General features: G+C 40.2%; 2 protein-coding genes and 1 long non-coding RNA gene across 13 annotated transcripts in view; 1 reads left to right on the top strand and 2 right to left on the bottom strand.

Moving 5' to 3' along the window:
• Nucleotides 1–9,491, bottom strand: part of CPLANE1 (ciliogenesis and planar polarity effector complex subunit 1) — a 52,339-nt gene extending 42,848 nt beyond the window's left edge. For 7 of the 10 annotated variants that reach the window (XM_028748747.2, XM_028748754.2, XM_077936417.1 and 4 more), the window contains exons 1-11: nucleotides 9,228–9,446; nucleotides 8,013–8,153; nucleotides 6,670–6,802; nucleotides 6,179–6,298; nucleotides 5,158–5,384; nucleotides 4,367–4,473; nucleotides 3,655–3,811; nucleotides 3,180–3,283; nucleotides 2,907–3,089; nucleotides 2,030–2,279; nucleotides 1,059–1,217 (exon numbers count right to left, since the gene is read on the bottom strand). In XM_028748747.2, the coding sequence (XP_028604580.2) occupies nucleotides 1,059–1,217; nucleotides 2,030–2,279; nucleotides 2,907–3,089; nucleotides 3,180–3,283; nucleotides 3,655–3,811; nucleotides 4,367–4,473; nucleotides 5,158–5,384; nucleotides 6,179–6,298; nucleotides 6,670–6,802; nucleotides 8,013–8,093 (1,521 nt within the window). In that variant the 5' untranslated portion in view covers nucleotides 8,094–8,153; nucleotides 9,228–9,446. Of the gene's footprint in view, nucleotides 1–1,058; nucleotides 1,218–2,029; nucleotides 2,280–2,700; nucleotides 2,735–2,906; nucleotides 3,090–3,179; nucleotides 3,284–3,654; nucleotides 3,812–4,366; nucleotides 4,474–5,157; nucleotides 5,385–6,178; nucleotides 6,299–6,669; nucleotides 6,803–8,012; nucleotides 8,154–9,227 lie in introns of those variants that run through there. The other 3 variants (XM_028748748.2, XM_028748756.2, XM_028748758.2) reach the window with 3 other exon arrangements.
• A 229-nt stretch (nucleotides 9,492–9,720) lies between these two features.
• Nucleotides 9,721–21,399, top strand: LOC114606461 (uncharacterized). 2 transcript variants are annotated; one of them, XR_013394711.1, is made up of 4 exons: nucleotides 9,721–10,094; nucleotides 10,206–10,256; nucleotides 16,699–16,754; nucleotides 21,280–21,399. It is a non-coding gene; the product is annotated as an uncharacterized LOC114606461 (long non-coding RNA). The 2 variants fall into 2 exon arrangements; XR_003708882.2 differs by having other exon boundaries at nucleotides 9,721–10,256.
• NUP155 (nucleoporin 155) overlaps nucleotides 11,591–22,485 on the bottom strand; it is a 41,048-nt gene continuing 30,153 nt past the window's right edge. The window contains exons 29-35 of the mRNA XM_028748763.2: nucleotides 21,395–21,524; nucleotides 20,664–20,777; nucleotides 16,814–16,934; nucleotides 16,129–16,239; nucleotides 14,372–14,508; nucleotides 12,650–12,756; nucleotides 11,591–12,004 (exon numbers count right to left, since the gene is read on the bottom strand). Coding sequence (XP_028604596.1) covers nucleotides 11,866–12,004; nucleotides 12,650–12,756; nucleotides 14,372–14,508; nucleotides 16,129–16,239; nucleotides 16,814–16,934; nucleotides 20,664–20,777; nucleotides 21,395–21,524 — 859 coding nt within the window. The 3' untranslated portion in view covers nucleotides 11,591–11,865. The remainder of the gene's footprint in view (nucleotides 12,005–12,649; nucleotides 12,757–14,371; nucleotides 14,509–16,128; nucleotides 16,240–16,813; nucleotides 16,935–20,663; nucleotides 20,778–21,394; nucleotides 21,525–22,485) is intronic.

Genomic DNA, 22,485 nt, shown 5'->3' with positions numbered 1-22,485 from the left:
GGGCAACTGTTTCCACCCAAGCCATTAGTATTTGCTTTGTGAACATATAAGGGATTTATGGTTGCATCTCACAGTAGTTCTACTTAGGGTAGACCAATTAAAATTAATGGACATGACAGATCTATTAATTTCAATGGGTCTAATCCGGAGCATAATTCAGCTGGCTACAATAGCTATTATTCCATAATACCCACCAATTAACAAGATACAGTGGTACCTCGGGATGCGAACGGGATCCGTTCCGGAGCCCCGTTCACATCCTGAACAGAACATAAGACACGACTGCGCGTGTGCAGGTCACGTTTTGCTGCTTCCGCGCATACGCGTGACATCATTTTGAGCATCTGCGCATGCGGTGAAACCCGGAAGTAACGCACTCCGTTACTTTTGGGTTGCCGTGGAGCGCAATCTGAAAGCGCTCAACCTGAAGCACATTCAACCCAAGGTATGACTGTAAATCAATTATATGAGATGGAGGCTGATAACTAAAAATGAGGTGAAGGGTTGGTGATGTGAAGTATATAATGGTTTGATATGCATACAACAAAATGAAGGGCATATTTGTACTTAGAGCAAAAGTGAAATTGCCATTGCAAGCCAAGCTAGGAGTCCCAAGTCATAAATTGCCTTATAAGCACATATATGGAGGAAGTGAGAACCTTCTTTTATTATTACAGTGGTACCTCGGGTTAAGTACTTAATTTGTTCCGGAGGTCCGTATTTAACCTGAAACTGTTCTTAACCTGAAGCACCACTTTAGCTAACTGGGCCTCCTGCTGCTGCCGCGCCACTGGAGCACAATTTCTGTTCTCATCCTGAAGCAAAGTTCTTAACCTGAGGTACTATTTCTGGGTTAGTGGAGTCTGTAATCTGAAGCGTATGTAACCTGAGGTACCACTGTATAGGTATATCAGGATTTATTTATTTTTAAAGATGTCTTCCATGCAACAGAACTGACATCTGTGTAGATCAGAATAACAAATATATGTGTTATATACTATTATTCTAATTCATGTTGCATTATATCAAGAAACTAGTATCAAAGGAAACTTGAATACCTGCAAGTGTGTTACTTCTCCATTTAGCTCTACTGTTTCCTCCTCTTCTTGCAGAAATTTTGGAATGGTAGAGAAAGCAGAGCTCTGACTTTGATTGTGTTGTAATAGATTAGCTTTTAAGGAGGACAGTGATTGCAATGGCAGCCTTTTCTCCTTGGACTGTGGGAAACAACATGTTAGTTTTATTATCCTATTTTTATATTCTGAACATCTGAAAGAGATTGATGAATGTGATGCTGAAGCTGACAGTGCAGATGGATCACAAAAAATATGTTCAGAGATGAAATTTTAAAAAGAACACAATTAGGATGGACTTGCTGGGCAGTAAAAACAGCCTAATCTATATTTAATATCTAAGATGTTTATAAATACGGACTGCAGTTTTATACACTTATAATTGGAAATATTAATGAAACAATTGTGTCTTATTTCTCAGTACATACACAGAGAATGATTTCACAGGATCAGGGAAGAAGAACTTGTTGGAAGCATCTTAGCAAAATACCAATAAATGTATACAAGACAACCAGCAGATAAGCATGCAAAAACAAACTTTTAAAGACTTCAGATTATTATTGAGATTGTGTGTGTGTGTGGCGGCACTGATTTGCTGGGATTTCATTACTGAAAAACCCTTCTCTCTTGCTCTTACCAACCTTGCTTATGATGTTATTTTGAGAGGGGCATTGGACAATGACCTTGGCAGATAGGCTGGCTAGTGTGAACTTTGTGGGTGCTTTATTCCACATCACACAACTGAAGAGATTCAAACACTTCATTCTGAACAGAAACCTAAAACTAACTTTCCTTCTCAACACTGAGTAGGCTAAAGCAATGTAAGTATTTAATCATGGAATAAGTGAATTGTCCTAATTTGACAAATTAATAATGTCTAGAACAAATTCCAGACAAGAATCTGAGAACTATACTATTAAACCTATGTTGCAGTAGAAAACCAAATGAAACAATACCTTAGATTTAATCAAGCTGTGGTGCAGTTTTTCAAGCCTCTGGGCTGAATCAAGCAGCAAAGACCTCATATATGCCGAGGGTGAGAAACCATCATAAAATTTAAGAACGGTGATTATATACCCATCAGAGGCAATGAAGAAGGGTAAACTTGGATGTGATGCTACAGAAAATCTCTGCCTCATTAGATCCCCTTCAGAGGCTGATGAATCATTAGAATGATTCAGATCTTGAATCAAAGAATTCTGTGATCTAACAGATAAAATACTAAATTATCAAAAAAGTAAAGTAAATGCAGTTCTGTAACACAAAAGACCCTGATGTTGGGAAAGATTGAGGGCACAAGGAGAATGGGACGACAGAGGATGAGATGGTTGGACAGTGTTCTTGAAGCTACCAACATGAGTCTGACCAAACTGTGGGAGGCAGTGGAAGACAGGAGTGCCTGGTCCATGGGGTAACGAAGAGTCGGACATGACTAAACAATGTAACACAAAAGTTTTATGGGGACAATCCAGCTCAGATTAATTTCTTCTTCTACAGTAGCACAGCAGTTGCCAATCTGGTGCCCTTGAAATGTTTTGGACTACAACCCTCATCAACTCCACTCAGTACAGTCATGCTTAAAAATACATAATTGATCCTAATAGTGGCTTAAATAATTTGTACTTACATGATGAAAATGTCATTTGTTCAGCAGGAAAAGCCATTATAAGAAATAGGAGAGAACTATGAATGAGAAACAAGATATTGAGAAGAAAGACACAGAAAAAGCAAAAGAATTATTTGAAAGGTGAAACATTTAAAAGAGAAGAAATGAACGAAAGAAAGAAAGATATGAGCAAATGAATTTAATAAACCACATTATAACTGTCTCACCTGTATGTTATTAGTGGATGTAGAGGAATAAATTCTGCTGGTCCAAATTCTACAGAGCAACCATATGTTACTAAAGTAAGCAATTCACCCAAACAAGTCATTAAGATCAGTGACCCACGTTTTAACATGCAAGCCAAAAAAAGGCTATCATGAGTCCAGCTCATGTCAGAAATCCAATAGGATCTAAAACAAAAGAACAAATATCACCTTCAGACATCAGTATCCAGCTATCCAAATATGATTTAAAAAAATTCTGAAAAATACTATACTAACCTTATAAACTTTGACTGAATTTTGTGTTTCTTACTACCACAACCTTTAAGGCTACCAGAAACCGCAATGAAATTTGCTGTGCTCATAAACAAAATCTGAGTTGCCTGAATATTTTATTTGAAAAAAAGACAAAAGAAAGAATGGTTAAACTGCATGCAAACCAAACAACATAAAATATTATGATTAATTAACACTTCACAGCACATATATAGCTTTCATTAGAAACTTATTGGAATAATCTAACATATATAGCACATATAACTTCAATTGCTGAATGTGCTGATCTGAAGCACTGATGTAAGGTAAATAACACAATACAAAAGTACTGCAGACTCCTTCTCTAATTCCTTGCTTTTATTACTAGCCCCTTGCTGAAGTATGAAGGTAACCCAGAAGACTGATTTGCAGCATCACACTTAATATACTTTACAGTATTAACAAGATCACTTTTGCTTTATACTACTAATATTTGTACCTGTAAATCCTTCTGGTTGACACCTATTGCTAGAACAAGCCCATCATTTGAAAACGCAGTAAGCAAAGCACCTCTTGATTTTATTGGCTTACAAGGGGGAGCCAAACTAGACAAAGAACATGTCCGCTGTGTCCAGTGTATCAGAAATGGAAAAGAGCTACATAAAACAAAAATACATATAGATAAGAACATAAAAGGAAACATTATTTCTGGATGTCTGTAAGTTAATTGGCTGGTTTCCCTGTAACACTAAAGCATAGATACATGACCTTGAACAGGCTTGAACAAAGCCTCTGTCCTCCTGTCTGGCCAGGAGAACTTTGGTAGAGTTTAGTTTAGCAATATGCACCAACCACATGACTCAGCTCAAATCCTGATTCAGTGCTTTGGAAAACAGCACAGTTTAGCATGGACTATTTCATGTCCAATTTGGCTCGGGTACAAATCCCAGTTTGGAAAAACAAAAGAATCTTGTATCCCTGTTTTGTATTATGGGGAAATTTTAAAAACATCAACAACCTTTTTCAGCATAAGTTGCAATCCTACTGTACATTCAATCCCTGAACATATAAAAACACCTTAATTAATGCAGAATTATTTTTCTTGATTAAACTATCTAGATGTTAGTCAAATGATGTGGCAGCAAACATTGAAGTTTTAAACCCAAGCCTTAAAAACCTATATTAAAATTGAATTAATGATTTAATCTTACCAAGCAATCTTTAAACTGTTCTCTTGCCATTTAATTTCCAAAAGTGTCAGCATTAAATGCTCCTGAGAATAAAATGCAAAACAACACAAGCAGCAGTCCCCCAGCATCTGCAAATGAATCAAAATAATGCTTAATAATTCTACTTGGATTTCTTAAATGACTCATATACAAGCCATATTTTAAGGTCAAATCAGCTGAAAGCAATTAACATTTCACCACATGGTTTGTATAATTCACATGGAGCAAGAGAATATATAAAACATAAGCTTTCACATCTTACACCTTGATGATTTAAGCAAAAATTACATTGAGATTTTGTGTTCATGCAGTATTACAGGGAGACCTATTTTTTGTTGTCTAGGAATAAATAGGATAGGGTATATTTACTATTGCCCTGTGCACCAATCATGAGGACACCTCTACTGCAGGCACATATGGTGAGGATCAAGATACCAGACACTGATTTGTCATAGACTATCCTTGTCCCACAGAAGCCTCAAAATTAAAAGAAACTGTTCACTTAAGGTAGCTAGTAAAAAATGCACAGTGCCTTTTGGGGTTGTGCACCACTAACTCAAGATGCCTTGTTAAGGACTCAATCCAACCCAGGCCATGTGAAAATCTCACCTAAATCTCACCTTATTTGCCTCTTAATTCAGAGTACATAGAGCTGGTGCACTTCTACTTTCCACAATAACCAGAATTGCACAACCGATAACAGAAAAGTCACTATGCATTTTACATACACAGCTTACTGAATCTATATAAATTAGACCGATTTTATTGTTTACCTCATTTTGGATGAAGTCAACACTCACTGACGTTTCTTTCTCTTCAACAGATGGTAATACAACTGACGCTTCAGGAATAATTTGTGACCACTGTCCCATTACACAACCTTTAGCTGGTATACTTTTACATCCCTCGCTTTCCCATAGAAAGATACTGGCAGTTGGCGTAGTGAGAAGAACCTTGTTTCCATCACCAGAAACATATAGGCATAATCTCATTGAACAGTCTAGAAAATAATGTTGTGTTAATGCAGCTTCTCATTCTTTACATGATCTATCCAAAATACATTGATAGTTTTAATAGTTTTTGACATCAGCTACTGTGCTAAGTTTTTATTGTATAAAAGTCAATGAACACAATACAAAGATTAAACCTAAGATATCATGTTTAGTACTTATAATAGCACAGAACTAAGAATAGCATACTTCACTAAGAAGCAGTATAATCTTTTTACTGCCCTCAATATGATTCTGGTTATCTTCTAAAACAGGGGTAGGGAACCTCTCAACCATGGGTCAATCTTGGCCTGCCAAGGGGTCCAAATAAGGCCCATGGTGCCATTTCCTGCCAAACACACCCACCAGTCCATTTGCTGATGTCAGTTGATGTGTGGGGTTCAATCCTGCTAGGTGCTGCATCCTCAGCACATTCCTGGTATGAATGCCCTGGTGGGTGGAACTGCCCAACTATCAGTCACGTGACATCGTGACAGCTGAATATTGATAAGTGGGTGGCCATGGCCACTAACCAAAGTTGGCCCATGAGCCCACTGGGCCAAAAAGCTTCTCCATCCCTGTTCTATAAAAATACATTATATATGCTAAGGTTTAGCTTAACAAGTCATTTCTCTTTGAAATATAAACACTATTAAGTAACTCAGAAAGTCATGAATAAAATCAACATCTTCATTTTAGTTGTTAATTGATGAGCAAAATTGCAATGTTTGATAAAACCTTTTTTTGAACAAAATAAATGGGGGAAAGGACAATGTTAATCAAAATATTAATTAAATATTCCTACCTTGTGCTGCTAAAACCACCTTCTTACATTCTTCAGCTGCCGAGACAGTTTTTATAGTGTCTTGGTCTTTGTTCCAAAGAAAGAGTTCTCCTGTTTTAAGTATCCCTGCCAACCAAGCTCCTGTTTGATTAAGGAGAATTTTGTTGTTCAAAGTGCAACATTTTAGACAAACAGTACTATTTCATGCATATTTACTCAGAAGGGAGTAAACTAGGTTCAATTAGCTTACTCCCTGGGAAACATGCATAAGACTACACTATTTCCCCCCCCCCCCCTTTGGTCCCAAGTCGTTAAATAGTTTTAGATCAGAACTATATTGAGGGTAAGGTGGTAGCAGTGGAAACCCTTTACTTGTTTATTTATTTAAGATACTTAGATACTGCCCTCACAAAGTAGAGAGCCGGTACATTTTTAATTGTCAGAAACACAATTCATTTAAATAAATTCAAAAAATAAAATCATGTAACAACTTGTTAGTGCTGATACTTAACCATTTCTTGAAGTTGTTAAGACAACAACATTCTTCAGGAAGGGATGTAACTGGGGGATCTTCTTTGTCCTCCCCGAAAGCAGATTAATTTCATTTATACTTTTGTCATCTAAAAGAAAAACAGCCTCCTTTTCCTATTATAAAGAAAGAAAGCCTATTATTTAGGTACCTACTTCCACATTTTTCCTGAAAACTAATACCTGAATAAGCACAACTACTGTATACAGTGGTACATTGGGTTACAAACTTAATTCGTTCTGGAGGTCCGTTCTTAACCCGAAATCGTTCTTAACCTCAGGCGCACTTTCACTAATGGGGCCTCCCACTGTCGCTGCACCACCGGCGCACAATTTACATTCTCATCCTGGGGCAAAGTTTATAATCCGAGGTACTACTTCCGGGTTAGCGGAGTTTGTAACCCAAAGTGTTTGTAACCTGAGGTACCACTGTAATGCTAGAATCACAGAAAAAGAAGCACAAAATTGTAAAAAAACAACAACCACACCATGCTTGCATTGCAATGCCTTATGTATACAGAACTTTTGCTCATGCTTACAAAAAGACAGTTCCCCACTGCTAAAAGGGTATTTTGCATATCACAGAAAAGATGTAACATAGAAGTTCCTACATAGGAGGACTAAGTGAACACTGGAGCTGCTTCCCCGAGTGGGTGAGGCTTGTTAGACAACGGAGAAACCATGTCATTAGTATAATCAGCCCAGACTTGTTGAACACTCTACCAATAGAGATTCAGCAATCACCTTTTGTGACAATTTTTGAACACCTGCTGAAAACGCTTCTATTCCGCCAGGCCTATGCAGGCAATTAAGAATTCATCCTTCCACAATGTTTATTGATACTTGTTTTAACTTTTTAGCTTTTAAAATGTTTTTAACTTTTTATACTTTTATTGTATGGTTTTTATCTTTTTAATGTTGTAAACTGCACTGATGTACTTTCATAATTTAGCTGTATACAATTTTTTTTATATAAATAGATGAATAAAGGAATGGACAGTGTCTTTTAACACATGGAAACAAATCATATGAAAACTAATATTAACAGAATTCCTACACATTTTTTTATTTATTTCATATGTAAAGAATTTAAATCCTATGAAACGAAGTGGCAGTTGCAGACATAGCCATAATATGCCTCTGAATTTCCGAACAAATCTGTATTTTTATTACTGGTCTCTAAAGGATGAGTTCTTTGCAATATAACCAAACACAGAACACAATCTAATCAAGCATTTTTAAGTACTATTCACTTCAGCGAGTAGGCTGAATTCTAGATGTGTTGTGCCCCTACTGTATCATACAAAAATAGCAGATGATTGATTACCTGTCCCAGCCAGGTGATTTGAGGCCATGGCTTCCTTTGCTTGATACATGTAGAAGTTAGAACTTCCAGTTTAATTTCCATGATTATTAAAAGGTGGTATAGCCATTAAACTTTTCAAAAAGGGAACGTCGTTTTACATGACTGTAAAAAAAGAACATAACTATAGAGACAATCAAACTTCTAGAACAACTTCTATCACATTAATGTACACCACTGTAAAAAGAATGTAAGAGAAACTCTGTTGGATCAGACCAAAGGCCTATGTAGTGTAGCATCTTGTCTCACATAGTGGCCAACTGGAAAGCTTACAAGCAAGACATGGGCACAATAAACTCTCCTGCTGTTGTTCTCCAATGACTGCATACTGCCTCTAATCCTGAAAGCAACATATGGTCATAATGACTAATAACCGTTATCCACCATCAATTAGTCTAATCCTTGAAGCAAAATTGGTGGCAGTCACTACATCTTATCCTAGTGAAGGCTGCAATTTAACTATGAGTTGCCGCTGGATTAAAAAGCATTTCACACCCTGGGGTTCGAGCACCGAGAAAAGGATACTTGATACATCTTTATCATGTCCAACCCTTGCTAATTTCCACCCCCTAACTTTTCCTCATAAGGAAATTGCTCTAGCCCTGATTATTTTGATATTATTTTCGGGGACAGGAGCATTTGCTGTTATCAAAGGCAGTCTGTCTACTTTCACTTTCATGCAGGGGGTTGGGGAGTGTGGGCAAAAAACAAAACAAAGAGCGGTTAAGAGGGACCACAAAACCCATAACTGGATCGGGGAGCACGATAAGCACCCATTCCCTACACAGGTGAGGTTGGTACTTCTGAGAGGCAGCAACAGATTTATTATACACTGTATTCCAAGTGCTATCAGCACCATCAATCTTTATTAAATTTATATGCCGCCCTTCACCTCAGGATCCCAGGGCGGTTTCCAGCATCCAGAAATACATAACAATAAAGCAATGACCCACCAGGTCACAGATTGTTTAGTTAGAATAACTGCAGCATACAGATTTTATACAATATACAAAGCTGCCGACGAGCTTTGTCAGCCTACCCCCTCTCTGCATATATGCATATGCAGATAGATAAATAGATAGATAGACAGGCAAACAGATAGACAGATGAAGCTGCCGACCAGCTTTGCCTGGCGCCCCCCCCCCCCCAATATAAAGGAAGCTGCCTCCCCCACTCAACCTCGGGCATCTGTAGGTTCAGTCCACCCCCGGCTGGAGAAGCGATAAGCGCATTTTTGCGGGAAATAGAGAGGTCGAGTAGGGTGGGTGGGCGAGAGCTCTTCCCTAGCCGCCTCCTTTTCCTCATAGCGGGCGCCGCCTTCGCGGACCCACCGTGCGCGTCGTCGTCTCGTCACCGCCTCCCTCTCCCCCTCAGCGCCAACGGTTATCCTTCCTCGCGGCTCCCAACTGCCTCCCGAGCGACCAACCGCAGGGGTGGGGGAGGAGCTGAGCGACCGAATGCGCATGCGTCGCTCGGCGACCGTTGTAATGGGAATCAAGAGTCGGCAGTTAACGGGCAGAGATTGGAGGCCGCGCCGCCCCGTCTTTTGTATCGTTTCGGTCGTCGCTCGAGCCCGCTTTCTAGCCCCCTGCGCTGGACTCGCAGGGATTGCAGCCTGTGCGGATTCCAGACGCACCTCCTCCCCAAAAAGGCTTTGTGGCACCTTAAAAAGCTGGGTTAGGATGCTAGTGGTTTCTCAGCCGCCGTTGAACTACAACTCCCATCATCCTTGCTGCGCGCAGGGCTTGATGGGAGCTGGAGTCCAACGATATCTGAAGGGATTTCCCCATCCTTGGTCTCAAGAGGCTTAAATTTTGGCTTTGACCCTCGAAAGCCTTGCGCTGTAATAAAATTTGCTCAGTTTTTAAGGTGCCACAGGACTGTGTAAGTCAGGGGTCAGCAAACTTTTTCAGCAAGCGACCTTGGGGGACTATATTTTGGAAGGGAAAAAATGAACAAATTCCCCACAAATAACCCAGAGATGCAATTTATATGAAAGGACACATTTTACTCATTCCCAGACCATCCGCGGGCCGGATTTAGAAGGTGATTGAGCCGGATCCGGGCCCTGGGCCTCAGTTTGCCTACCCATGGTGTGTAAGTTATGCAGGGCTCCTTTAACACTACACCCCCGTAACATTTTCTTAATTGTTGTAGGGAATCGTGTGTTTCAGAAAGCCATGCAGTGAAGTACAGTTTGCCTCTCTGGTAAGTGTGCACAAGATTTCTATCCTATATATATGCTATATATGTATAAAGGTAAAGGTACCCCTGCCCATACGGGCCAGTCTTGACAGACTCTAGGGTTGTGCGCCCATCTCACTCTATAGGCCGGGGGCCAGCGCTGTCCGCAGACACTTCCGGGTCACGTGGCCAGCGTGACAAGCTGCATCTGGCGAGCCAGCGCAGCACACGGAACGCCGTTTACCTTCCCACTAGTATGCGGTCCCTATTTATCTACTTGCACCCGAGGGTGCTTTCGAACTGCTAGGTTGGCAGGCGGTGGGACCGAGCGACAGGAGCGCACCCCGCCGTGGGGATTCGAACCGCCGACCTTTCGATCGGCAAGTCCTAGGCGCTGAGGCTTTAACCCACAGCGCCACCCGCGTCCCTGCTATATATGTATACACGTATTTATATGTATACATACCTACCAAGGAGCAAGTCTTACTGAGTTTAATGAAGTTTAGTCTAAGTTAAGTGGCTATATAAGCAATACACACAACATATACAAATACATAAAATACACACACACAAAAACCTTACTAGTTTACCCAATATAGGCCTTAAGAGCAGCCTTGTTAAAATATTTAAATCTCCCAGCTGAGACAATGATCGGGTCTTTGATTAACTTTTTACTAAAGGACAGGTGCCCTGGCACTTTCTCAAAAAGTGACATGCTTTGCCTTTAGAGCAGCAATTTTAAGGAGAAAAAATTGAGGGGATTATAAATTAAATTATTCAGAAAAGCAAACTTATGACAGATTGTCTGGTTTCAATAGTAATTTTAACTATAGTGTGCTTTATTCCGTTTTTATTATGTTTTATCTTTTGTAATGGCTTTGGCTAAACAAAATAAATAATAACTATAAATAATATCTGTAACAGCAAGCACATCTTAAAAAATGATTTCCTGTTTTCAATGTCTTCTTCTACCTGAGGTCACTAGGGTTGGCGTTCTTAATCAATTAAAGATATATCCTGATTCACTGAGTACATGTGCTTATAAAAATTGCAGATTTCAGGCCTGTTCTCACTTTCTTACACCTAAGAGAGAATAACTTTTCTAAGATTTAGCATGTGTGCAACATCTAAACCAGATGTTGGGTTTCCTCGCAAGCCACACTTTCCAGCTCTCCCACCACTTCCAATTTCCCGGCACCACACATGTGCCCAGTCGTGCCCAAGTGGGGAGTTGTCTGTAGTTGCCATTTATAATCCTAAGTCTCTTTTTCATAGCAAACTCTCAAATACATAGCTGTGTGATTCCACTTTTATGTCTAAACACCTTGTGTAAATTCTATGCAAAATTAATAGAGAAACCCATTTTAAAAATAATTTTAATTGCCAGGGCAAGATTATACAATGCATTTTAATCCAAAGCATATAAAACTGTTTCACTGCTAGAAAAATTTAGTAGTAAAAAAAGAAGAGAAACAACCTGCCATTCTGCATTCTATGTGAGGTTAGTTAAGAACAGACAACACAGAACTATGATAAGCTCCACAGCTTGTTTTAATGCTTTAATAAGCATTTGCCTTTTCAGATTCCAGTGCAGTGACAGTTCATTCCACCTGAAGAAATAGTTGTGCATCACTCAATGAAGCCGTTCTAATTTAGCCTGTAGAGATTTAAAGTTCCCTGTAATTGTCTGTACAGCTAGTGTTGGACTTATGGACTGCAGTTCAACAAGGTAACAGCTAACAGCATCCAAGCAAATATTTGTGAATCGCCGCCTAAAGAGAAAGAAAGAAAACAGTTAGTTTTAGTTTGTTAGGATACAGAGACCCAAAACTTTGTAGAGAAATGTGCTGCCTCTAAATCTTAAACTATAGTTAGGGTCAGTGATCCTCTGCAACAAATCTGGCAATGGGATATGCTGGTGGTTGTAGTGTCAGTTCTGAGCAAGATGTATACAATTTAGCATGGTAAGCTCCTTCAGCAGTCTGCCTTCTTTGCTTATATGTTACTTTCTAAATCACCACTTATTTATTAATTAAACTTCTATACTGCCCTTCATATAAGGTTTGCAGGGCTGTTTAGAATATAAAAACACAGAGTAACAAACAAAAACACAAACCCTACCACAAACACAGTTTAAAAGGCAATAGATTGTTTAATTGGCCAAATGCCAGGCAGAAGAGGAATATTTTTCCTCACACCTAAAGATATGTAATGAAGGTGCCTGGTGAGTCACCCTGGTGAGAGCATCCCACAAGCAGTAAAGGTCCGTTGTCGTGAGGCTGCCCTCCAGGCCTCTTGCAGAAAAGGCACACAAAGAAAGGTCTCAGACGATGATAGCAGAGTCCAGATCAGTTCATCTGGCAAGCATTTCCAGCATATATTAAGTTTGTTTACAGCATCTGCATTCAAAGAAGTACCTTTCAAAGGCAAGAATTTTGTTAGGCTCTTGCACAAATGCTGACAATAATACATGGATGCATTCCAAAAGGTGCAAAGGCTTCTTCATTTTACTCCAGTATGGATCCTGTAAAGAAAAAAGAAAAATACATGAGAATTTGGAAATTATTCATCAACATGTTGAGTGTACTACAGAGTGCCACATAATACCCATTCTGCATTTGAAAGAACTTGTTTGCCTAGTGAGATCAAGCAGGCTCCTTCACTGTACCCTTTTTGGAACCTGCTAAAAACATTCTTGTTTAGACAAGCCTACCCACATGCTTAGAAAGTTGAGACAATTTTAATCCATTTTAGTATTTAGATGTTGTATGTTTTAATGTAGGATTGTGTCCCCCGTCCCCCCGTTATATCTTTTTGTAAACCGCTTTTAGGTTTTTAACAACGAAGCAGCATATAAATTGAAATAAATAATTTTTAAAAACCCAAAATGTCAGTACCCAAAATACTAAAATTTGTGCATTAATGTTCCTGTTATAACAAAGAAATGACAGGCGATTATTATGGACTGAAATTGTATGTCAGGTTTTATTACAAATTTCAGAAGTTTACCTAGCTAACAAAAATGTAGAGGGTTCTTTCCTATCCTTACATAACCTCCAAAATTCTTTAACCCCTACCCCACCGCATGCAGTTGTACAAGTCTCCTGCTTACCTTAGCTGCCCTCCCTTGCCAACTCATATCCTTGACAGAAGTAGCCCCATGCAACTTATGGCAACTCTGTCTACCATGCTGTGGTATTATACAACTAGGCTCAGTTTAAAATGAGAAATGGTGGTTCACTTTCAGCAGCTGCAGCTGAAATAAGGCTTGTTGCAAAGTCAGTGAGGCTATGGTTTGTAAGGCACAGAAAGGAACCAAGGAGCTCCCCAGTCACAGCAACTGTTCAGAAGATGGGCTGTGCTGTTCTTTAAAAAAAGATTTTGTCAGTGCTCTATAGCACTGGTCTTCAACTACTGGGTAGTTCTCCAATTTAAAGTGGCTCCTGCTTGTGGCATCACGAGTCTTGCTTTTAAAGAAAATGAAAGAAACTGAGTAGGGGGAGGGGTAGAAGATGGGGGAAAGAAAAGAGTAACAAGGTATTTTTAAACCTTTAATCATTGTATACAAGGCCAGTATGTTGGTAGGTGTGGCATTTTCACCCGTTTGGTGAACTGCACTTGTAAAATTCAAGTCTTATATACAGCTATTAAAAATAGAGGAGCCTGTGGAAAAGTAGGTGGCAATAGGCTTGACAGCTGGACCTTACTAGATATGATACAGATGAGTGTAAATATAGCTGTGCCAGATAAGATGTGATTTGGCTGCAAAAGCAGACTGAGGGTGCTAACTTGGTCCCCACCTGCATATAAGACAATGGGGGAGGAGAGGCAGCAACAAATGAAGCAATAGCGAACAAAGGTCCTCAACACAACCTCAGAAGCAGCCGAGGCAGCAAGTTGGTATTCTACGGACCAATTTAATGAGCTCATAGAGTCACAATCTACTACATGAGGATCAGTGTCTACTAGCTACAAACACATTTTGAATGTCTGGCCCAGTACAAACCTAGAATTTTCTTCCTGTTAGTATCTCAGCAGTGATATACCTTTAAAAAACTGGTATTCTGTGGTCCACCCCCATCATTTGTGATGATATGGAATTTAAACAACAAGAAAATATGCGAAGTTTTTCCTCTTACCCGTGCTTTGAATAGGTGATCATATACTTCAAGAAGTCTTGGTAGCGGCACACCAATTTCTTGCATTGTGTAAGTTACAAAACCCACATCCCAGTTCAAAGAACAAACTTGTTGTTCTAGATACTGCACTAAGAAATCTAAGGGGAAAAAATAGTGGCCAGTGAGATGCAAATCATTTGCTGCAAAGTTTAGTTGCTATTCTTTCTTTTATATGCCTGTGAATTCCTTCACTTAAGTCAACCTGACAGGAAATCTACTCAGTAGATGTTTTAAAAAACGTGGACACAGTGCAATACAGGAAGTTCTGAAGAGACTGTTTGAGGACTCTGACCATTTGACTTCCTAGTTCACAACAACAACTAGTTCTAGTTCAGCAATAACCAAAGGCGTTCTGCTCTTTTCAAGTTTGGCTTGAGAGAAATGACTGGGAAAGTGCTTGCCTCGCCTCCATGTGTACAGAGTGATGACTATAGGCGAGGACAAAATTCCTGCTACCGTAAGTAAAGGTAAAGGGACCCCTGACCATTAGGTCCAGTCGTGGCCGACTCTGGGGTTGCGGCGCTCATCTCGCTTTATGGGCCGAGGGAGCTGGCGTGCAACTTCCGGGTCATGTGACCAGCATGACTAAGCCGCTTCTGGTGAACCAGAGCAGCGCACAGAAGCGCCGTTTACCTTCCCACTGGAGCGGTACCTATTTATCTACTTGCACTTTGGCGTGCTTTCGAACTGCTAGGTTGGCAGGAGCTGGGACCGAGCAACGGGAGCTCACCCCATCGTGGGGATTCGAACCGCCGACCTTCTGAGCGGCAAGTCCTAGGCTCCGTGGTTTAACCCACAGCACCACCCATGTCCCCCCTGCTACCCTAGAGTTCAAGAAAAATGTGACCTATGCAAATGCATACCCATTTCTGGCATCTATGGAGGCCATAAAGAAGAATGTGTATTTTCAATAGTCAGGGTATGACTCAACTGCATATAGGGCATTGCCTCTAAATGAAAAATTGTGTGCACCTTACACATACTTATAACACTGCTCCTGTGCTCCACATGGTCACTACCTACAGTTACTTCTAATTCTGTTCAGAGTAATTCAGATGTTGCTTTGAGCCTGGGTACATGCAGAATCTATTTGAAACTAATGGATATGCACAGAAGCCTCCTCACAATCAAAGCACATTCTTCCTTCCATTTTGCAGTCTTCTAAGAGCATTCAGTCAAATGCATACACAAGGTGCTTTTGGGAAGGCTCCGAGTGGAGTTTATATGTCTCAGGACATCCTTCCACATACATCCTTTTTATTTCTATGCTGCCTTTTCATAGTTTAAGCCATGTTCAAGGCAACTTACAATATGAAAATAATTACATAATTACAAACATAGCAAAAGTAGTCTAAACAATAAAACAGCAAAAACAACACATCAAAATCGAACAATTTCCATATAAATAATAAGATCTAAAAGATAGAAATAAATTAATATAAATAACAGCAACACCACCACCCCAAACCCCAGCCCATGAGTCTTTTAAATCACACACATTCAGGCAAATTCTTAAGTAGGGCTTCTCCCACCCACACTTTTAATAAATATTTTATATGGAATTTGACAGCTCAGTACTTGATAATACAGAAGGTACTGACTTTGATCTAACATAGACTCTTGGAAGAATTATTGGATTTATTTCCTGTTCGTTCTTTGTTTTATTCTGTTATTTTATTTTTCAGTATCTCCAAATATCCTTAATTTGAATTATATACCTAATGGAAAATAGCGAGGTGTCCCAGCATAGATTTTGCCAAGCATTACCATCTTCAGGCTAAGAGCCTGCATTCTGTCAGGAGCACTCATAGTCACACTGTCACTCAGTGCTGAAATAGAAAAGACACTCTTTTAGAAGATCAATTAAATGCTTGCATTTATGTTATTTCCATTTTCAACATGCAGAACCAACTTAAAAAAGAAAATCATGTAAATTTACCCTTCTACAGGTGGGCTATGAATGAGTTTCCAGTTTCAAAGGACTCCAGATGGTTTAAAAAAATATCCTGGTGATACAAATTATGCTCTCTCTAGGCTAAGAACACAGAAACCATGACACCAAGCTTTTTGGGAGAGTTGTTGAATGTTTACCGTTAATAATAAAAGAAGTAGGATGAAATGAACTCATAAATAAAGCCTAGACCTTTCATTTGCAAGGTTTATTTTTTGCTAATGAATCTGACAGCCTGCTTGCTGAAGAAGATTAAGCTACTCTGCCAAATCTATGCAGATCATATTCTTGCTAATAAACGGTTGACTCCAACTTGCATGGTGTGATTTACTTCCAGCTCACTCCTGTCAATTCCTTCCCACCCCGCAAACTGGACTGAAGAGCAACACAGAAGTGAGTCATTTCATAATCTTGTGTGCTTCTAGGCATCTCTTCTAAGTACTTGAACCTACCTTTATCAATTATTTCTTGCCAAAGTGTCTGCACTAAGATAGGATCCGAATGACCAGCGCAATGAATAATAGCCAGTTTACATTCCGAGAGTTTGAATGGATCAGCAAATTCCCCATAAAGCTGCAATTTAAAAACAAGTTTGATCATTCACATAGATCAAATGCAGAATGAAGTATAAATGGATTAATAGGCAGTTTACACACATTAAATAAAATATTGAATAGCATACCTACACCCTAAACAACAAATAAAAGATTTTCTTTTAAAAAAATGTTCAATTTTCCAATAACGGAGCTCCACAAGAAATATGCTCTATATATATATATATATATATATTTGCTTTCGTAGATTTTCACGGGTACAGGAATGCAGGTTTTGGTGTCCTCGGGTGTCTTCCCGTGTAAAAGTTGGGGTGTCTAGGCGACGTTTCGACGAGGTCTCACTCGTCATCTTCAGGCTGGTGCTTTCGGCTTTCGGCTTCTTGTTACTGGAACAGAGCAGGATCTCAGTGTTTGAGTTCCTATAAATACTGTTGAGGGGTGTGGTGTATAGCCTCCAATGTTCTGGGCAGAGAGGAAGTTCCCAGGCTAGTGTGCATTTTCTTCTTTTGTTCCTTAATTGCTTGAGGGATATCTTGAGTGATTTCTTGAGTGATATCCTGAGTACCACTTAGGTGGGTCATTAGGTGTGGATTAGTTGCTAAAGCCTTTGTGTCTTGACCTCTTGAACTTTGTGAAGAGTTTTTCTGAGAAGATGGCTGTACTGCACTTAGTTGTGCTCTGGCTTGGCTTCGTGTATAGGGGCGAGCTGTGGTTTTGTGGCCTGTGCCAGCCAGATCTGTGTAGGGATTGCAGGGGGGTGCAGCATCCGGAGGTGCCACCATGGTTTGGCTACTGGATGGTGTCTGTAATTTATCTGTGGAGAGGGTCTGGGTTTGGGTCTGGTGTGGTTGATTGGTGATGGCGTTCTGTGTGCCTCTGGATCTGGTGTCAGTTTTTGTGGGGAGGGCTAATTTCCAGATGTCTGGCAAGCGGGATGTGTCGTCACGCTTGTTCATGTTGTGAGGGTGTTTCTCTATCTCGATGGCTTCCATGATTATTCTCTTGTGGTGATGTTCCATGTTAGAGAGCAATTTGGAATCTGCAAAATTAATTTCGTGTCCTGTTTCTTTCATGTGTTGGAAAAGAGAGGAAGTTTTTTCTTCTTTTTTGACGGCATTCTTGTGTTCTGCGATACGTGCATTTATTCGTCTGTTTGTTTGTCCAATGTACGTGGCTGGGCAGATTTTGCAGGGTATTTCATAGACCCCTTGGTTTTCCAACTGGATTTTATCCTTGGGGTTTCTGAGGATATTGGCTATTTTTTGGTTGGCGCAAAAGGCTGTTTTGATATTGTGTTTATGGAGGATTTTGCTAATTTTATCTGTAGTGCCCTTGATATAAGGAAGGAGGGCCATGCCATTGTTTTCTTCTGTGTCTTGGTTTTTGGGGGGTGTTTCTTTTTGGATTAGCTTCTTAACCCTGTTTTGCTGGTATCCATTGGCAATTAACACATTTGAGAGATTCTGTAACTCAGTTGTCAAGTGGTCTTTGTCAGCCAGGCGTTTGGTTCTGGAGATGAGAGTCTTGGCTACGGAGTTTATTTGTGCAGGGTGGTGGTGTGATTGTGCATGTAAGTAGCGGTTGGTGTGTGTTTTTTTCCGGTAGATAGTGTGTCCTAGGGAGCCATCAGGTTTTTTGTAGATTAGGACGTCAAGGAAGGGAAGTTGGTTGTTGGCTTCTATTTCCATAGTGAATTGTATTTTGGGGTGTAGGCTGTTGAGATGTGTGAGGAAGCTGTTCAGTTTTTCCTTCCCGTGTGGCCAAATTACGAACCAACACGTACTTCATCCACAATGGACAAAGATACAAACAGATAGAAGGAGCACCTATGGACAAAGATACAAACAGATAGAAGGAGCACCTATGGGATCACCCCTCTCACCGGTCATCGCAAACCTGTACATGGAACACTTTGAAACCAATGCTTTAGACAAGTCAGAACACAAACCCAAACGTTGGCTCAGATATGTTGACGACACCTTTGTAATTTGGCCACACGGGAAGGAAAAACTGGACAGCTTCCTCACACATCTCAACAGCCTACACCCCAAAATACAATTCACTATGGAAATAGAAGCCAACAACCAACTTCCCTTCCTTGACGTCCTAATCTACAAAAAACCTGATGGCTCCCTAGGACACACTATCTACCGGAAAAAAACACACACCAACCGCTACTTACATGCACAATCACACCACCACCCTGCACAAATAAACTCCGTAGCCAAGACTCTCATCTCCAGAACCAAACGCCTGGCTGACAAAGACCACTTGACAACTGAGTTACAGAATCTCTCAAATGTGTTAATTGCCAATGGATACCAGCAAAACAGGGTTAAGAAGCTAATCCAAAAAGAAACACCCCCCAAAAACCAAGACACAGAAGAAAACAATGGCATGGCCCTCCTTCCTTATATCAAGGGCACTACAGATAAAATTAGCAAAATCCTCCATAAACACAATATCAAAACAGCCTTTTGCGCCAACCAAAAAATAGCCAATATCCTCAGAAACCCCAAGGATAAAATCCAGTTGGAAAACCAAGGGGTCTATGAAATACCCTGCAAAATCTGCCCAGCCACGTACATTGGACAAACAAACAGACGAATAAATGCACGTATCGCAGAACACAAGAATGCCGTCAAAAAAGAAGAAAAAACTTCCTCTCTTTTCCAACACATGAAAGAAACAGGACACGAAATTAATTTTGCAGATTCCAAATTGCTCTCTAACATGGAACATCACCACAAGAGAATAATCATGGAAGCCATCGAGATAGAGAAACACCCTCACAACATGAACAAGCGTGACGACACATCCCGCTTGCCAGACATCTGGAAATTAGCCCTCCCCACAAAAACTGACACCAGATCCAGAGGCACACAGAACGCCATCACCAATCAACCACACCAGACCCAAACCCAGACCCTCTCCACAGATAAATTACAGACACCATCCAGTAGCCAAACCATGGTGGCACCTCCGGATGCTGCACCCCCCTGCAATCCCTACACAGATCTGGCTGGCACAGGCCACAAAACCACAGCTCGCCCCTATACACGAAGCCAAGCCAGAGCACAACTAAGTGCAGTACAGCCATCTTCTCAGAAAAACTCTTCACAAAGTTCAAGAGGTCAAGACACAAAGGCTTTAGCAACTAATCCACACCTAATGACCCACCTAAGTGGTACTCAGGATATCACTCAAGAAATCACTCAAGCAATTAAGGAACAAAAGAAGAAAAGGCACACTAACCTGGGAACTTCCTCTCTGCCCAGAACATTGGAGGCTATACACCACACCTCCTCAACAGTATTTATAGGAACTCAAACACTGAGATCCTGCTCTGTTCCAGTAACAAGAAGCCGAAAGCACCAGCCTGAAGATGACGAGTGAGACCTCGTCGAAACGTCGCCTAGACACCCCAACTTTTACACGGGAAGACACCCGAGGACACCAAAACCTGCATTCCTGTACCCGTGAAAATCTACGAAAGCATATATATATATATATATATATATGAGTGTTTTTCATGCACAAGAGCAATGACTGCTAAAGACAGCACACAACAGCATATTATAAAATAACTAAAATAAAATGAAATATGTAAAATAAAACACTTTAAAAAAAACTGGTGAGGCAGAGCAATTTTTCTTGATTAAGTGGAAAAATGGTTTGCAAGATATCAGATGAATTTTTTGCACAATACAGAGAAGCCTGGGAATGTTTGTTATTACTGTAAGATCACCTTGCTAATTTCCATCAACTCGGAATCCAGCTGGGAAATGGCATCTTGTACTGAGGAATGATGAGAACACTGACGGAGTAATGCTTCCTGTATTTGAAACTGAATCCTTGCAACCTGGTTGAAAATTACAATAGTCTTTAATTAAAAGCTCAGGGAACATCAGCAGCCACCTACAATTAGGTCCAACACAAAACATTTCACTTCTTACAATGACTACATATACACACAACATATATGGACTCCGAACTCTGCAATTCAAAATAGCTGACTAGGTCTATATAGGCAAAGTTACTCCTTCAGATTAACAGGATACCAAGATGTTTGGGGCTTTATAAGTCAACAACTAAACCATAAACTAGGCCAGTAACAAACTGGCAGCCATTTCAGCCACCGTGTTACACAATAATGGTAGGTTGCTCGAGTTAGAATGAAGTCCTGTGCCGACACAGTTGAGGTGGCCTCATTATGATTATTTTAGCTACCTAAATACCACTTAGTTACCAAAATTTCCAAGTGCTGCCCATAAACAGAACATAAACACATTAACAGATAAAATCAATTAATTATTAAAAATAGGAAACTTATCTAAAATGCCTATTTTAATATTTTATTTCAGCTGCTGAAATCTCCCAGGAACACAGTTCTGGGTTCTCCTGCATCACCCCTGACCACCTCCACCAACTTGGTCAGGGAGATCCATCAATGCCATCTAAATTAATTATCATACTTACTTCCATTTTCTCTTCCAATTCATGCAAAAATTCACCATCTGCAGCTATTGGTGAGATGGCTGTGGAACTCTTAGCACTCAAAATGGCACGCGCAATATATTCAAGACGCTGCTGAAGTGAGATCTCAGTGCTGTTAAATGACATAATGGTGTGACTAATATGGTAGCTTCTATGAGCAATTATCACAAGAATGTTAGCCGTTTTCAATATTTTAATCTAGTTCTTCAGTCTGTCTATTTCTCTGCAGTACGTTAGTCTTTGTCTAACTGCTCTAACACCATTACTCCTGTATCTCCTCGCATCTTGCACCTTGGCCATTTCTTCTATACCATCTAGAAATACATAGAAACCAATAAAAATTCAGTTTTAGAAACGTTACATACAGATGCATGGTCTGATAACGTGGTCAAAACTTATCAACTGCTATCCACAATAAATTTCCTCAATACATGTAAATGCTTTTATATTAGTAGCTACAGCCACATCCTATGCTACTGGAGTCCCCCACACTGTATGCCATGGAAAAAATGCTTCCATGTTGGTGTCTTAAGAAAACATTGCTACTTCTTTAAGGCTAGTTGAGATTATACCTTGGGCATGATCGGGAGTAAGTTTGAATCACTCTCCTCACCCATAGATAGCCAAAAGAATCTCCAGAGGGGGGATGCAATCTCTCTTCCTCCTATATCAGGTGGGGTGCTGAAAAAAGGTCATTCCCAGTATAGAAACAAGGTGATCTCTTCCTCCATTGGCAGAGGCTCAGGACTAGGGAAGAGAGGTTGCAGGCTGGATAGGAACCTTCCACAAGCCACGTCTGGCCCATAGGCTGGAGCAGGCATAGTCAAACTTGGCCCTCCAGATGGTTTTGGACTACAACTCCCATCATCCCTAGCTAACAAGACCAGTGGTCAGGGATGATGGGAACTGTAGTCTCAAAACATCTGGAGGGCCGAGTTTGCCTATGCCTGGGCTGGAGAGTCTCCATCCCACTCTACATGCATACTCAGAAAAAGCTCTTGTAAGTTCAAGGTGTGCCTAGGATTGCAGCCTGAACCCTAAGTCCAGTTCTCCACAACATGAATTGCATAATT

Source organism: Podarcis muralis, chromosome 11 (genome assembly GCF_964188315.1).
Source record: "Podarcis muralis chromosome 11, rPodMur119.hap1.1, whole genome shotgun sequence".
NCBI lineage: Eukaryota > Metazoa > Chordata > Lepidosauria > Squamata > Lacertidae > Podarcis > Podarcis muralis.
The sequence above is the reverse complement of the archived record's forward strand: the minus strand, read 5'-3'. Positions and strand labels throughout refer to the sequence as shown.